Source organism: Entelurus aequoreus, linkage group LG13 (assembly GCF_033978785.1).
Source record: "Entelurus aequoreus isolate RoL-2023_Sb linkage group LG13, RoL_Eaeq_v1.1, whole genome shotgun sequence".
In the NCBI taxonomy this organism is placed as follows: Eukaryota; Metazoa; Chordata; class Actinopteri; order Syngnathiformes; family Syngnathidae; genus Entelurus; species Entelurus aequoreus.
The window spans coordinates 974,495-991,994 of NC_084743.1; the positions used below are offsets into that span (position 1 = coordinate 974,495).

General features: G+C 30.4%; 1 protein-coding gene across 1 annotated transcript in view; it reads right to left on the minus strand.

Moving 5' to 3' along the window:
- Nucleotides 1-17,500, minus strand: part of LOC133663681 (cytoplasmic dynein 2 heavy chain 1-like) — a 118,332-nt gene that overhangs the window by 72,786 nt on the left and 28,046 nt on the right. The window contains exons 16-17 of the mRNA XM_062068365.1: nt 12,428-12,559; nt 2,110-2,182 (exon numbers count right to left, since the gene is read on the minus strand). Coding sequence (XP_061924349.1) covers nt 2,110-2,182; nt 12,428-12,559 — 205 coding nt within the window. The remainder of the gene's footprint in view (nt 1-2,109; nt 2,183-12,427; nt 12,560-17,500) is intronic.

Here is a 17,500-nt window from a genome sequence, read left to right on the forward strand (position 1 = left end):
GTTGCGGAAGAGTATGGAGTTCTTTGCGTGGATGATGATGTTTCTTTCGTTGCCTGTGATTGAGTCGTAGTCCGAGGCAAAGTCTAGTGCTTTGGTCAGTAGGTCTTGCGTGATGGAAGGGTAAAATTCTTCGACATCGAAGGAGATGAAGTTGTGCTGTTGTTTGTCTTGGATGTTGCTGAACCATTTGATTACTGCTGCTGTAGACAAACACTTCCCCAAAGGCAACACCCTAAGAAAAGTATTCAACAAGAACAACATTAAATTGAGCTACAGCTGCATGAACAACATGCGGCAAATCATTTCAAACCACAATAAAGCAATTGAAAAGGAGCCGCCCACCACCAGGCAGAACGACTCCAAAACCGACAAAAGCTGTAACTGCCGCAAGAAACCTGATTGCCCTCTCAACGGGGGGTGCTTACAATCATCAGTTGTTTACCAAGCAAAGGTAATACGCAAGGACATTAACACATCCGACACATACGTAGGATTAACTGAGGGAGAATTCAAAACCAGATGGAACAATCACAAGGCTTCTTTCAGATGCAAAAGACTCCGGAACACTACAGAACTCAGCAAACACATTTGGAATCTCAAAGACAATAATGTTGAATACTCAATAACATGGCAAATTCTTGCATCCAGCACACCTTACAACAGTGGTAACAAAAGATGCAACCTATGCTTAAAAGAGAAACTGTTTATCATATACCGTCCAGAGTTGTCATCCCTCAACAAGCGCAGCGAAATTGTATCAGCATGCCGTCACAGAAGGAAACACCTCCTAGGTAACACATGAGTCAATCACCACGCCCCCACGCCTGCCTGTACCCACCCGCTCTGTGCCCTATATAAACCATGGTATGTGAATGCTTCCATTAAAATCTCCTGAGGATTGAGGTAACCCCTCATGAAACAGGCCTGTAGAGATGAAATAGTCTTGTGATTTTTTCCCACACATACATATTACGCTCTACCACGGTATCGAGCACTATTTTTTGGATAATCTAATTAAGACATATATATATATATATATATATATATATATATATATATATATATATATATATATATATATATATATATATATATATATATATATATATATATATATATATATATATATATACACACATACATACACATATACTTATACATATATTTATACATATATATATATATATATATATATATACATATACAAATGACCCCGAGAGGACAAGCGGTAGAAATGAATGGATGGATGGATGGATGGATGGATGGATGGATGGATATATACACATGGATATATGCTTCCTCTTCGGATCTCGGGTCAAGACAATATCTTTCTGTTGATTACAATACATGAAAGAAACAGAACACCTTCATGTTGCTTCCCATCCTACACAGTGGAGTTTTCCAAGCCTTTTGTTTGGTAGGATCAAAGACAGCTTTTGTCCTCTCGCCGGGACTCCCCTCCAGGCGACCTTTTGTTTGAACTGTTTTACGACCTTTTCTTTGAACTGTTCTGTAACCAAAGGCGATGGCTGTTTACGACCCCCCTCCCTTAGAAACAGCCGTTGCCATGTAATCAGGGAAAGTCCAAATAAAAGAGGAGGCGTACAATCTTTCGCCAGGAGCGTGGGGCGACACTGTGCAAGGGTACAGTGTCTACACGTTTCTCCTCATTGAGCCAAATTTAATTCTGTCTCTGTTTAATTCCTTGCTTCTTGTCTTGTTTAATAGATGTCATCAGTGTTTGAACCTGACACACATAACATGCTAATTGATTGTATTGATGTATATATATATATATATATATATAAGGATTTCCCTGGTTTAATTCGTGCTAACATAAATGCTAATTAAAATGCATTTTTGCACATCTTAAATTCCACAAATTACATTTAGTACCGATAAATATCAAAAAAGGGTATCGTCCTGATAAAACCTTAACAATATACATCCTTAAATGTCAATATCATATTTTGTTTTATGTTTTAGTGTCCCCAATGGATCGTCAAGATGGATCCAATTGATCCTGTTCAGGGTGGACCTGTGGGCAAGACCCGGGGCCACACCCTGGACAGGGCGAGCCAGGGAGAAGGCGATATTTAAAACACTCACCCAAGGCCTGCGAGGCGAAGGCTGTCATGGCGCTCTGAAGTCGATCCGGTCTGACCGCCTGGACCAGCAGCAGCTGAAAGGGACAACATGGTAGGAAAGTGGTCAACAATGCATCAGTTGTAATATTTCAATACAGGTTTAGATGGAGTGATATCGCGATACAAAGTTTGTCAATTGGATGTTTTTATTCATCGCATTCTCAGGGCATTCAATGGGTGGCAACTGGTAGGCATGGCTACCATTGAATACCACCATTTTGTCACCCATAGCATTTACTTATATGACCCAATCCAAACAACCTTCCCTAGTCATGCCCCCCAGAAAAATGCAACCGACACAAAGTCAACAGACATGATCACACGTAACACAACTTGCTCACTGAACTTTGCGGATGTTATAAAAATGTGTCTACTCACTATAAAATATTCTAACTTACACTTATTTAAATCCATCGCAATGCATGATGGGAAAAACGTGACACACTCTTCTCCGCCTGCGATGAGGTGGCGACTTGTCCGGGGTGTACGCCGCCTACCGCCCGAATGCAGCCGAGATAAGCACCCCCCCGCCACCCCGAAAGGGACAAGCGGTAGAAAATGGATGGATGGACATACTCTCCGCACATTTCTGATTGATTACACAACTTTAATGAGGTCGTCACGGAAGTAAACTTTCATATACACATATTAAACAATTATATTAATTATATATATTAATATAACATGTACACATCTATATATTAATAATTTATATATATATATATATATATATATATATATATATATATATATATATATATATATATATATATAAATATATATATATATATATATATATATATATATATATATATATATATATATGTATATATCTATAGATGTATATATATATATATATATATATATATATATATATATATATATATATATATATATATATATATATATGTATATCTATAGATATATATTTATATATATATAAAGCCTTGCTTTACTTACATTGGAGGATTTTTCGAGTCAATTTCTTTGTTGGCATTGAAAATTGCAACATTACCTAGAGCCGGGGGTATATATATATATATATATATATATATATATATATATATATATATATATATATATATATATATATATATATATATATATATATATGTATATCTATAGATATATATTTATATATATATCTATAGATATATATATATATATATATATATATATATATATATATATATATATATATATATATATATATATATATATATATATATATATATATGTATGTGTGGGAAAAAATCACAAGACTATTTCATCTCTACAGGCCTGTTTCATGAGGGATTTCCTCAATCCTCAGGAGATTTTAATGGAAGCATTCACATACCATGGTTTATATAGGGCACAGAGTGGGTGGGTACAGGCAGGCGTGGGGGCGTGGTGATTGACTCATGTGTTACCTAGGAGGTGTTTCCTTCTGTGACGGCATGCTGATACAATTTCGCTGCGCTTGTTGAGGGATGACAACTCTGGGCGGTATATGATAAACAGTTTCTCTTTTAAGCATAGGTTGCATCTTTTGTTACCACTGTTGTAAGGTGTGCTGGATGCAAGAATTTGCCATGTTATTGAGTATTCAACATTATTGTCTTTGAGATTCCAAATGTGTTTGCTGAGTTCTGTAGTGTTCCGCAGGCTTTTGCATCTGAAAGAAGCCTTGTGATTGTTCCATCTGGTTTTGAATTCTCCCTCAGTTAATCCTACGTATGTGTCGGATGTGTTAATGTCCTTGCGTATTACCTTTGCTTGGTAAACAACTGATGATTGTAAGCACCCCCCGTTGAGAGGGCAATCAGGTTTCTTGCGGCAGTTGCAGTTTTTGTCGGTTTTGGAGCCGTTCTGCCTGGTGGTGGGCGGCTCCTTTTCAATTGCTTTATTGTGGTTTGAAATTATTTGCTGCATGTTGTTCACGCAGCTGTAGCTCAATTTAATGTTGTTCTTGTTGAATACTTTTCTTAGGGTGTTGCCTTTGGGGAAGTGTTTGTCGATCAGGGTGAGGAATTTGTGGCCAATATTAGTTGAGACGTTTTTGCTGTATGGGGGGTTGTACCAGATAATGTTGTTTCGTTTTCTGCTCCTTTTTGGTTGGTTTCCTGGCGTGGGTTCGTAGGTGAGGGTGAAGTTGTATCCGCATTCATCAAGTGCTTTTTGGTACGGGGGGGTTGCTTTGTCGAATTCAGCTTTGCTAGATGACAGCATCGATAGTCTTTTATTAATTCCGGTAGGTATTCTTTTCGTGGTGGTGGGTGGGTGGTTGCTGTCATGGTGCACGTATTGGAGTGTTGTGTTGGGTTTCGTGAATGGTTGGTAGCTGTTATTCCTCAGGTTGAAAGTGACGTCGAGGAAGTTGACGGTTTGCTTGTTGGCTTCAATTGTGATCCGTAGACCGTTCTCTTTGAAGATTTGGCATATACGCTTCTTGGTATTCTCGCTGCTCCTTGGCGAGGCGCGACACACTGCCAGTCCGTCATCACGGTAAATACCAAGGTTCAGGTTGAGGCTAGCGAGCTGGGAGAGGAGGAAACTCCCAACAAGTTCGCACGTTTCTGCTCCGTCGAAACTCCCCATAGTGACGTCGAATGTTGAATTGTTCTTTTTTTGCCATGGTGTACCGTTGCGGAAGAGTATGGATTTCTTTGCGTGGATGATGATGTTTCTTTCGTTGCCTGTGATTGAGTCGTAGTCCGAGGCAAAGTCTAGTGCTTTGGTCAGTAGGTCTTGCGTGATGGAAGGGTAAAATTCTTCGACATCGAAGGAGATGAAGTTGTGCTGTTGTTTGTCTTGGATGTTGCTGAACCATTTGATTACTGCTGCTGTATTTCTCCATTGGTTGAGTGGTGTTTTGTCTGTAATTTTTGTGTTGATTCTGTCCAGGATTGTTTTGCTGATTTTTCCTATTTCGGATTTAGTTGGGTTTATTAGTCGGCATGATGGGTTATTTGCGAAGTTGGGTTTGTGGTCCTTCAATGTGATGAAGGCTTCCTTGTTGGCTGTAGCGTCCACCCTGTCCTCGATGTCCAGTTCAGCCGCGATCCGTTTGTTTTCCAGGTGGATGTTCTGTAAAGTGTTGGGTTGTGCTTTTTTGTATGATTTGGTGATGCTTCTGTCCAGTAAAGTGTTATGTTCTTGTATGTTCATTCTGTAGAAATTTGTGGTTTTGTCGGCAGATATGATGAGGTTGCTTACTTTCTTGATGCGCTCCGTGTCATTTTTCAGCTTGGTGAGGAGTGGGTTGCGAACTGGCTTGAATTTGACTGATTGTATCATTTTGAGCATGTCGTTCTCAAAATCCTTTAGTTCCTCAACTGTGGGTGGGTTCTTGGTGGATTTAAATCCGTAAGTTTTCTTTTGTGTTCCTTTTGTTTCCGGGTGGAGGAAAAAGTGTGCTTTCCACCGCATCCTTCTCAGGAAGTGTTCCGTCTTCTCTATGAGCCTTAGCTTGTAGTCATTCTGCGCGGGTATGGGAATGTTCTTCGTGGAGTAGTCGATGTTGAATTTTTCCATTTCTGATCGTCGTACAGTGCTCAACAAAAGTGAATTTGGAGCGGAATATACAGAATACAGAATGAACATACAAGAACATAACACTTTACTGGACAGAAGCATCACCAAATCATACAAAAAAGCACAACCCAACACTTTACAGAACATCCACCTGGAAAACAAACGGATCGCGGCTGAACTGGACATCGAGGACAGGGTGGACGCTACAGCCAACAAGGAAGCCTTCATCACATTGAAGGACCACAAACCCAACTTCGCAAATAACCCATCATGCCGACTAATAAACCCAACTAAATCCGAAATAGGAAAAATCAGCAAAACAATCCTGGACAGAATCAACACAAAAATTACAGACAAAACACCACTCAACCAATGGAGAAATACAGCAGCAGTAATCAAATGGTTCAGCAACATCCAAGACAAACAACAGCACAACTTCATCTCCTTCGATGTCGAAGAATTTTACCCTTCCATCACGCAAGACCTACTGACCAAAGCACTAGACTTTGCCTCGGACTACGACTCAATCACAGGCAACGAAAGAAACATCATCATCCACGCAAAGAAATCCATACTCTTCCGCAACGGTACACCATGGCAAAAAAAGAACAATTCAACATTCGACGTCACTATGGGGAGTTTCGACGGAGCAGAAACGTGCGAACTTGTTGGGAGTTTCCTCCTCTCCCAGCTCGCTAGCCTCAACCTGAACCTTGGTATTTACCGTGATGACGGACTGGCAGTGTGTCGCGCCTCGCCAAGGAGCAGCGAGAATACCAAGAAGCGTATATGCCAAATCTTCAAAGAGAACGGTCTACGGATCACAATTGAAGCCAACAAGCAAACCGCCAACTTCCTCGACGTCACTTTCAACCTGAGGAATAACAGCTACCAACCATTCACGAAACCCAACACAACACTCCAATACGTGCACCATGACAGCAACCACCCACCCACCACCACGAAAAGAATACCTACCGGAATTAATAAAAGACTATCGATGCTGTCATCTAGCAAAGCTGAATTCGACAAAGCAACCCCCCCGTACCAAAAAGCACTTGATGAATGCGGATACAACTTCACCCTCACCTACGAACCCACGCCAGGAAACCAACCAAAAAGGAGCAGAAAACGAAACAACATTATCTGGTACAACCCCCCATACAGCAAAAACGTCTCAACTAATATTGGCCACAAATTCCTCACCCTGATCGACAAACACTTCCCCAAAGGCAACACCCTAAGAAAAGTATTCAACAAGAACAACATTAAATTGAGCTACAGCTGCGTGAACAACATGCAGCAAATAATTTCAAACCACAATAAAGCAATTGAAAAGGAGCCGCCCACCACCAGGCAGAACGGCTCCAAAACCGACAAAAACTGCAACTGCCGCAAGAAACCTGATTGCCCTCTCAACGGGGGGTGCTTACAATCATCAGTTGTTTACCAAGCAAAGGTAATACGCAAGGACATTAACACATCCGACACATACGTAGGATTAACTGAGGGAGAATTCAAAACCAGATGGAACAATCACAAGGCTTCTTTCAGATGCAAAAGCCTGCGGAACACTACAGAACTCAGCAAACACATTTGGAATCTCAAAGACAATAATGTTGAATACTCAATAACATGGCAAATTCTTGCATCCAGCACACCTTACAACAGTGGTAACAAAAGATGCAACCTATGCTTAAAAGAGAAACTGTTTATCATATACCGCCCAGAGTTGTCATCCCTCAACAAGCGCAGCGAAATTGTATCAGCATGCCGTCACAGAAGGAAACACCTCCTAGGTAACACATGAGTCAATCACCACGCCCCCACGCCTGCCTGTACCCACCCACTCTGTGCCCTATATAAACCATGGTATGTGAATGCTTCCATTAAAATCTCCTGAGGATTGAGGAAATCCCTCATGAAACAGGCCTGTAGAGATGAAATAGTCTTGTGATTTTTTCCCACACATACATATTACGCTCTACCACGGTATCGAGCACTATTTTTTGGATAATCTAATTAAGACATATATATATATATATATATATATATATATATATATATATATATATATATATATATATATATATATATACCCCCGGCTCTAGGTAATGTTGCAATTTTCAATGCCAACAAAGAAATTGACTCGAAAAATCCTCCAATGTAAGTAAAGCAAGGCTCCATTTTTTCCCCCAAAAATGTGCTAGCTCGATGCTAATATAGACTGGTTTTGCTCTTGATTAGCATTAGCGATTTTACATGGTGATTTTAACACCTCTAAAAATGTTGATCAAATCCACAACTAAGTTGCACGTTAAAATCAAACAGCTGATGCGTAAGTAGTCAATACTTACAGTACTAACCCTTTTAGGGCACAACAAAAAACACACCATAAACTGTACACTACTGCCATGTCATGTCTTATTTCTGATAATAAAACAAGATATAACAACTAGATTATAAACGGCTCATTTTCAAATGTTATAGCAAAAAAAATTGTGTTTTTATTATCAAAAACAATTAATTCGATTTCAATCGATTCCCTATTCCCCGTATCTGTTCAAATGTGAACAGTACGACTTAGGCGTTATCGGTTCATGCTCATAGACTTAGACCGGTCAGATCTAGTCTGATACAGACTAGAAATCCAAACCGAAAAGTCCAGTTGGGATCAACTGAATGCCCTGAAATGTATCGTAGTACAACATTTAAAAAATGTCTATCGTATCGTTTTGATATCATTTGCTATTGTTGATATCGTCATTTTCATGTCTGGGCTACAGCAACACTGTTACTTACTTTACTGCAGCATTTTTTTCTTTTTTGAATTAAATCATGAAACAATTAAATTGATAAATAATTAGATGATTAATGAATCAAACAATTAGTTAAATAAATATTAATTAAAAAAAGGAATAATTAAATGTACAAAATATGTATGGAATAATATAATCTAAAAAGTGAATTGCACATTTAATAATAAATAAATAAAATAATTAATGATATTGAAGTAGTTGTTTTAGATGTATTTATTTTAGGGCTGTCAAAAATAACGATAATTATAAACGCAGATTATGAATAATGAATCAAAAAATTAGTTAAATAAATATTGATTAAAAAAAGTTATAATTAAATGTACTAAATATCTATTAAATAATATAATATAACAAATTAATTGCACATTTAATAATAATTAAAAAATAATTAATGATATTTAAGTAGTTGTTTTAGATGTATTTATTTAAGGGCTGTCAAAAATAACGATAATTATAAACACACATTATGATTAATGAATCAAACAATTCATTAAATAAATATTGATTAAAAAAAGTAATAATTAAATGTATTAAATATGTATTAAATAATATAATATAAAAAATGTATTGCAAAGTTAATAATAAAAAAATAATAATTAATGATATTGAAGTAGTTGTTTTAGATGTATTTATTTTAGGGCTGTCAAAAATAACGATATTTATAAACGCAGATTATGATTAATGAATCAAACAATTAATTAAATAAATATTGATTAAAAAAAGTAATAATTAAATGTACTAAATATGTATTAAATAATATAATATAAAAAATGAATTGCACATTTAATAATAATTAAAAAAATAATTAATGATATTGAAGTAGTTGTTTTAGATGTATTTATTTTAGGGCTGTCAAAAATAACGATATTTATGAACGCAGATTATGATTAATGAATCAAACAATTAGTTGAATAAATATTGATTAAAAAAGTAATAATTAAATGTATTAAATATGTATTAAATAATATAATATAAAAAATGTATTGCACATTTAATAATAAAAAAATAATAATTAATGATATTGAAGTAGTTGTTTTAGATGTATTTATTTTAGGGCTGTCAAAAATAACGATATTTATAAACGCAGATTATGATTAATGAATCAAACAATTAATTAAATAAATATTGATTTTAAAAAGTAATAATTAAATGTACTAAATATGTATTAAATAATATAATATAAAAAATGAATTGCACATTTAATAATAATAAAAAAATAATTAATGATATTGAAGTTGTTGTAGTAGATGTATTTATTTTAGGGCTGTCAAATATAACGATAATTATAAACGCAGATTATGATTAATGAATCTAACAATTAGTTAAATACATATTAAAATAATACATTTAAAAAAGTAATAATTAAATGTACTAAATATGTATTAAATAATATAATATTAAAAATAAATTGCACATTTAATAATAATGAAAAAATTATTAATGATATTGAAGTAGTTATTTTATATGTATTTATTTTAGGGCTGTCAAAAATAACGATAATTATAAACGCAGATTATGATTAATGAATCTAACAATTAGTTAAATACATATTAAAATAATACATTTAAAAAAGTAATAATTAAATGTACTAAATATGTATTAAATAATATAATATTAAAAATAAATTGCACATTTAAAAATAATGAAAAAAGTATTAATGATATTGAAGTAGTTATTTTATATGTATTTATTTTAGGGCTGTCAAAAATAACAATAATTATAAACACAGATTATGATTAATGAATCAAAGAATTAGCTAAATACATATTAAAATAATACATTTAAAAAAGTAATAATTAAATGTACTAAATATGTATTAAATAATATAATATTAAAAATAAACTGCACCTTTAATAATAATGAAAAAATGATTAATGATATTGAAGTAGTTATTTTAGATGTATTTATTTTAGGGCTGTCAAAAATAACGATAATTATAAACACATATTATGATTAATGAATCAAACAATTAGTTAAATACATATCAAAATAATACATTTAAAAAAGTAATAATTAAATGTACTAAATATGTATTAAATAATATAATATTAAAAATAAATTGCACATTTAATAATAATGAAAAAATGATTAATGATATTGAAGTAGTTATTTTAGATGTATTTATTTTAGGGCTGTCAAAAATAACGATAATTATAAACGCAGATTATGATTAATGAATCTAACAATTAGTTAAATACATATTAAAATAATACATTTAAAAAAGTAATAATTAAATGTACTAAATATGTATTAAATAATATCATATTAAAAATAAATTGCACATTTAATAATAATGAAAAAATTATTAATGATATTGAAGTAGTTATTTTAGATGTATTTATTTTAGGGCTGTCAAAAATAACGATAATTATAAACGCAGATTATGATTAATGAATCTAACAATTAGTTAAATACATATTAAAATAATACATTTAAAAAAGCAATAATTAAATGTACTAAATATGTATTAAATAATATAATATTAAAAATAAATTGCACATTTAATAATAATGAAAAAATGATTAATGATATTGAAGTAGTTATTTTAGATGTATTTATTTTAGGGCTGTCAAAAATAACGATAATTATAAACGCAGATTATGATTAATGAATCTAACAATTAGTTAAATACATATTAAAATAATACATTTAAAAAAGTAATAATTAAATGTACTAAATATGTATTAAATAATATCATATTAAAAATAAATTGCACATTTAATAATAACGAAAACATTATTAATGATATTGAAGTAGTTATTTTAGATGCATTTATTTTAGGGCTGTCAAAAATAACGATAATTATAAACGCAGATTATGATTAATGAATCTAACAATTAGTTAAATACATATTAAAATAATACATTTAAAAAAGTAATAATTAAATGTACTAAATATGTATTAAATAATATAATATTAAAAATAAATTGCACCTTTAATAATAATGAAAAAATTATTAATGATATTGAAGTAGTTATTTTAGATGTATTTATTTTAGGGCTGTCAAAAATAACGATAATTATAAACGCAGATTATGATTAATGAATCTAACAATTAGTTAAATATATATTAAAATAATACATTTAAAAAAGCTATAATTAAATGTACTAAATATGTATTAAATAATATAATATTAAAAATAAATTGCACATTTAATAATAATGAAAAAATTATTAATGATATTGAAGTAGTTATTTTATATGTATTTATTTTAGGGCTGTCAAAAATAACGATAATTATAAACGCAGATTATGATTAATGAATCTAACAATTAGTTAAATACATATTAAAATAATACATTTAAAAAAGTAATAATTAAATGTACTAAATATGTATTAAATAATATAATATTAAAAATAAATTGCACATTTAATAATAATGAAAAAATTATTAATGATATTGAAGTAGTTATTTTATATGTATTTATTTTAGGGCTGTCAAAAATAACGATAATTATAAACGTGAATTAATCGCTTAATTTATTTTGACAGTTCACGCTCCTTTGCCTTAAACGTGCAGATGATTATACCTGAAAGGTGGCACAAGTTATTATACGTTCACTAATAAAGCCAATGCATACAAAGATGACACATTTCACTTTAGATCAAACTGGTGAAGAAATAAATAATGTGCAATCATGTAAAACGTATTAAAAATGTTCTTGGAGAATATTCTGACAGTCAAATTGTGTCCAAATGTTGGTGAAGTTCATTTGAAATATGCAAGTGAGTGGGATTAATTATGATTCATCAAATTTCTAAAGAATATAATTTCTGTATTAAAACTGAAATATATTCATTTGACAGCACTATTTTATTTTGAGTCTGGGCGAAGAAGATGGACGGATCATCCTTCAGCAAATATGAGTAATTACACACATAGTAGCAGAAGGCGTGTATGAATGTCTTATTTTGAAAGGAACCTCGCGTGTGACTGGCAGCTGACCTGCTGAAAGGCGGTCACTTTCCTGGCGACGGTGGATGGAACTTCCTGCTCGCAGTGAGAGCTGCGGGCGAAGGGCTGCCAAAGGTCTGAGTCGTCCAACGCCAGCGTCTGATAGAGGGCCGGGAACGTAGCCTGGGAGGGATGGACGGACGGCCGAGGAGTTAACAAGCGCTGAGGACGCGTTACGAGGTGAGTTCAAATCTTGAGACGGACAAAAGACATTCCAGTTGTACGACACAGAAGTAACTCAACATACCAACTCAACTGGTGCCTCTAATCAGCGTCGCCCAATGAAATAATAATAATAATAATAATAATAATAATGAATTGAAATCTATTTATTGTGTGCTTGGCCCACACAAAATAGCACCATTTTATAACATGTCACTTTTAAAAAGAGGTAGATAATAAATATGAAATGAAACACAACAAAGCTCGTTTATTAGACTTCATCTTCATTAGCCAAACTGCTTTGTGTTTTATATTGATGTCAAAAAGTAAACATGTTGTGGATTTGTTCATTTCGCAAATTTACTTTGAAAACCATTCATGTGACACCGCACTATTGTTCATGTTTTATTGTGTATAAGTACTTCCTGTACGACATATTTCTGCTCAAACTCTTAATGGATATGTCCCAATACAGCATCTACATGTATATGTACATGTACATGACTTTAAAAAATACTTCTCTCTGTTAAAATGTAAAAATAGAGATAAAGGCATCATGTAATGTGAAAAGGCTGACATTACATATATATATATATATATATATATATATATATATATATATATATATATATATATATATATATATATATATATATATATATATATATATACTGATGGGTCATGGCAGAAATGTTTATAAAACAATCTTGCTTTCCTTCATACTTCCTTTCAAACGAGCCGTTTGAAATTTGCTCCATTGTGACGTTATCTCCATTTGTAGTCAAGTTTTAGCCCAAGACCTTTGCACGAGTCTGCCATTCTAGTTGTAGTCAATAAGCTCCTTATTTCTCTCCATCCTCTTGTTGCGGGGCAGACTGGCTCGTACATGCACATGCATTCTCCGCCGTTGGCATTTCTAATACAAAGTAGCGTATAGTTCCAACTTATACAAGGCAAAAACTGATTTTCAAGGTAAAAACTGATTTTCAAGGTAAAAAATGATTTTCAAGGTAAAAAATAATTTTCAAGGCAAAAAATGATTTTCAAGGTAAAAAATTATTTTCAAGGTAAAAAATGATTTTCAAGGTAAAAAATAATTTTCAAGGCAAAAACTGATTTTCAAGGTAAATTATTTTCAAGGTAAAAAATTATTTTCGAGTTAAAAGTTGATTTTCAAGGCAAAAAATTATTTTAATGGTAAAAAAAATGTTTCAAGGTAAAAAATGATTTTCAAGGTAAAAAATGATTGAGTTAAAATTTGATTTTCAAGACAAAAAATTATTTTGAAGGTAAAAAATGATTTTCAATGTAAAAAATGATTTTCAAGTTAAAAGTTGATTTTCAAGGTAAAAAATGTTTTTCAAGTTAAAAGTTGATTTTCAAGGCAAAAAATGATTTTGAAGGTAAAAAAATGATTTTCAAGGCAAAAAATTATTTTCAAGGTAAAAAATGATTTTCAAGGCAAAAAATTATTTTCAAGGTAAAAAATTATTTTCTAGGTAAAAAAATATTTTCAAGTTAAAAGTTGATTTTCAAGGCAAAAAATGATTTTCAAGGTAAAAAATGATTTTCAAAGTAAAAAATGATTTTCAAGTTAAAATTTGATTTTCAAGGCAAAAAATGATTTTCAAGGCAAAAAAATAATTTTCAAGGTAAAAAATAATTTTCAAGGCAAAAACTGATTTTCAAAGTAAAAAATTATTTTGAAGGTAAAAAATTTTCAAGGCAAAAAATTATTTTCAAGGCAAAAACTGATTTTCAAGGTAAAAAAAAAATTTCAAGGTAAAAAATGATTTTCAAATTAAAAGTTGATTTTCAAGGCAAAAAATGATTTTCATGGTAAAAAAAAATTTTCAAGGTAAAAAATGATTTTCAAGGCAAAAAATGATTTTCAAGTTGAAATTTGATTTCCAAGGCAAAAAATGATTTTCAAGGCAAAAAATGATTTTCAAGTTGAAATTTGATTTTCAAGGCAAAAAATGATTTTCAAGGCAAAAAATTATTTTGAAGGTAAAAAATGATTTTCAAGGTAAAAAATGATTTTCAAGGCAAAAAACTATTTTCATGGTAAAAAATTATCTTCAAGGTAAAAAATTATTTTCAAGTTAAAATTAGATTTTCAAGGCAAAAAATTATTTTCAAGGCAAAAAAATATTTTCAAGGTAAAACATTATTTTCAAGGCAAACAGATTTTCAAGGTAAAAAATGATTTTCAAGTTAAAAGTTGATTTTCAAGGCAAAAAATGATTTTCAAGGTAAAAAATTATTTTCAAAGTAAAAAATGATTTTCAAGTTCAAATTTGATTTTCAAGGCAAAAAATGATTTTCAAGGTAAAAAATTATTTTCAAGGCAAAAAACTATTTTCAAGGTAAAAAAATATTTTCAAAGATTTTCAAGGTAAAAAATTATTTTCAAGGCAAAAAACTATTTTCAAGGTAAAAAAAATATTTTCAAGGTAAAAAAAATATTTTCAAGTTAAAATTAGATTTTCAAGGCAAAAAATTATTTTCAAGGCAAAAAAATATTTTCAAGGTAAAACATTATTTTCAAGGCAAACAGATTTTCAAGGTAAAAAATGATTTTCAAGTTAAAAGTTGATTTTCAAGGCAAAAAATGATTTTCAAGGTAAAAAATGATTTTCAAAGTAAAAAATGATTTTCAAGTTCAAATTTGATTTTCAAGGCAAAAAATGATTTTCAAGGTAAAAAATTATTTTCAAGGCAAAAAACTATTTTCAAGGTAAAAAAATATTTTCAAGGTAAAAAAAATATTTTCAAGTTAAAATTAGATTTTCAAGGCAAAAAATTATTTTCAAGGCAAAAAAATATTTTCAAGGTAAAACATTATTTTCAAGGCAAACAGATTTTCAAGGTAAAAAATGATTTTCAAGTTAAAAGTTGATTTTCAAGGCAAAAAATGATTTTCAAGGTAAAAAATGATTTTCAAAGTAAAAAATGATTTTCAAGTTAAAATATTTAAGACAAAAACTGATTTTCAAGGTAAAAAAAAATGTTCAAGGTAAAAAATGATTTTCAAATTAAAAGTTGATTTTCAAGGCAAAAAATTATTTTCATTGTAAAAAAAAAATTTTCAAGGTAAAAAATGATTTTCAAGTTGAAATTTGATTTTCAAGGCAAAAAATGATTTTGAAGGCAAAAAATGATTTTGAAGGTAAAAAATGATTTTCAATGTAAAAAATGATTTTCAAGATAAAAGTTGATTTTCAAGGCAAAAAATTATTTTGAAGGTAAAAAATAATTTTCAAGGCAAAAAATAATTTTCAAGGTAAAAAAATAATTTTCAAGTTAAAATTTGATTTTCAAGGCAAAAAAATATTTTCAAGGTAAAACATTATTTTCAAGGCAAACAGATTTTCAAGGTAAAAAATGATTTTCAAGTTAAAAGTTGATTTTCAAGTTAAAAGTTAATTTTCAGGCAAAAAATTATTTTCAAGGTAAAAAATGATTTTCAAGGTAAAAAATGATTTTCAAGTTAAAATTTGATTTTCAAGGTAAAAAATTATTTTCAAGGCAAACAATGATTTTCAAGGCAAAAAATGATTTTCAAGGTAAAAAATGATTTTTAAGGTAAAAAATGATTTTCAAGTTAAAATTTGATTTTCAAGGCAAAAAATGATTTTCAAGGTAAAAAATGTTTTTCAAGTTAAAAGTTGATTTTCAAGGCAAAAAATGATTTTGAAGGTAAAAAATGATTTTCAAGGCAAAAAATTATTTTCAAGGTAAAAAATGATTTTCAAGGCAAAAAATTATTTTCAAGGTAAAAAATTATTTTCTAGGTAAAAAAATATTTTCAAGTTAAAAGTTGATTTTCAAGGCAAAAAATGATTTTCAAGGTAAAAAATGATTTTCAAAGTAAAAAATGATTTTCAAGTTAAAATTTGATTTTCAAGGCAAAAAATGATTTTCAAGGCAAAAAATAATTTTCAAGGTAAAAAATAATTTTCAAGGCAAAAACTGATTTTCAAAGTAAAAAATTATTTTGAAGGTAAAAAATTTTCAAGGCAAAAAATTATTTTCAAGGCAAAAACTGATTTTCAAGGTAAAAAAAAAATTTCAAGGTAAAAAAGGATTTTCAAATTAAAAGTTGATTTTCAAGGCAAAAAATGATTTTCATGGTAAAAAAAAATTTTCAAGGTAAAAAATGATTTTCAAGGCAAAAAATGATTTTCAAGTTGAAATTTGATTTCCAAGGCAAAAAATGATTTTCAAGGCAAAAAATGATTTTCAAGTTGAAATTTGATTTTCAAGGCAAAAAATGATTTTCAAGGCAAAAAATTATTTTGAAGGTAAAAAATGATTTTCAAGGTAAAAAATGATTTTCAAGGCAAAAAACTATTTTCATGGTAAAAAATTATCTTCAAGGTAAAAAATTATTTTCAAGTTAAAATTAGATTTTCAAGGCAAAAAATTATTTTCAAGGCAAAAAAATATTTTCAAGGTAAAACATTATTTTCAAGGCAAACAGATTTTCAAGGTAAAAAATGATTTTCAAGTTAAAAGTTGATTTTCAAGGCAAAAAATGATTTTCAAGGTAAAAAATTATTTTCAAAGTAAAAAATGATTTTCAAGTTCAAATTTGATTTTCAAGGCAAAAAATGATTTTCAAGGTAAAAAATTATTTTCAAGGCAAAAAACTATTTTCAAGGTAAAAAAATATTTTCAAAGATTTTCAAGGTAAAAAATTATTTTCAAGGCAAAAAACTATTTTCAAGGTAAAAAAAATATTTTCAAGGTAAAAAAAATATTTTCAAGTTAAAATTAGATTTTCAAGGCAAAAAATTATTTTCAAGGCAAAAAAATATTTTCAAGGTAAAACATTATTTTCAAGGCAAACAGATTTTCAAGGTAAAAAATGATTTTCAAGTTAAAAGTTGATTTTCA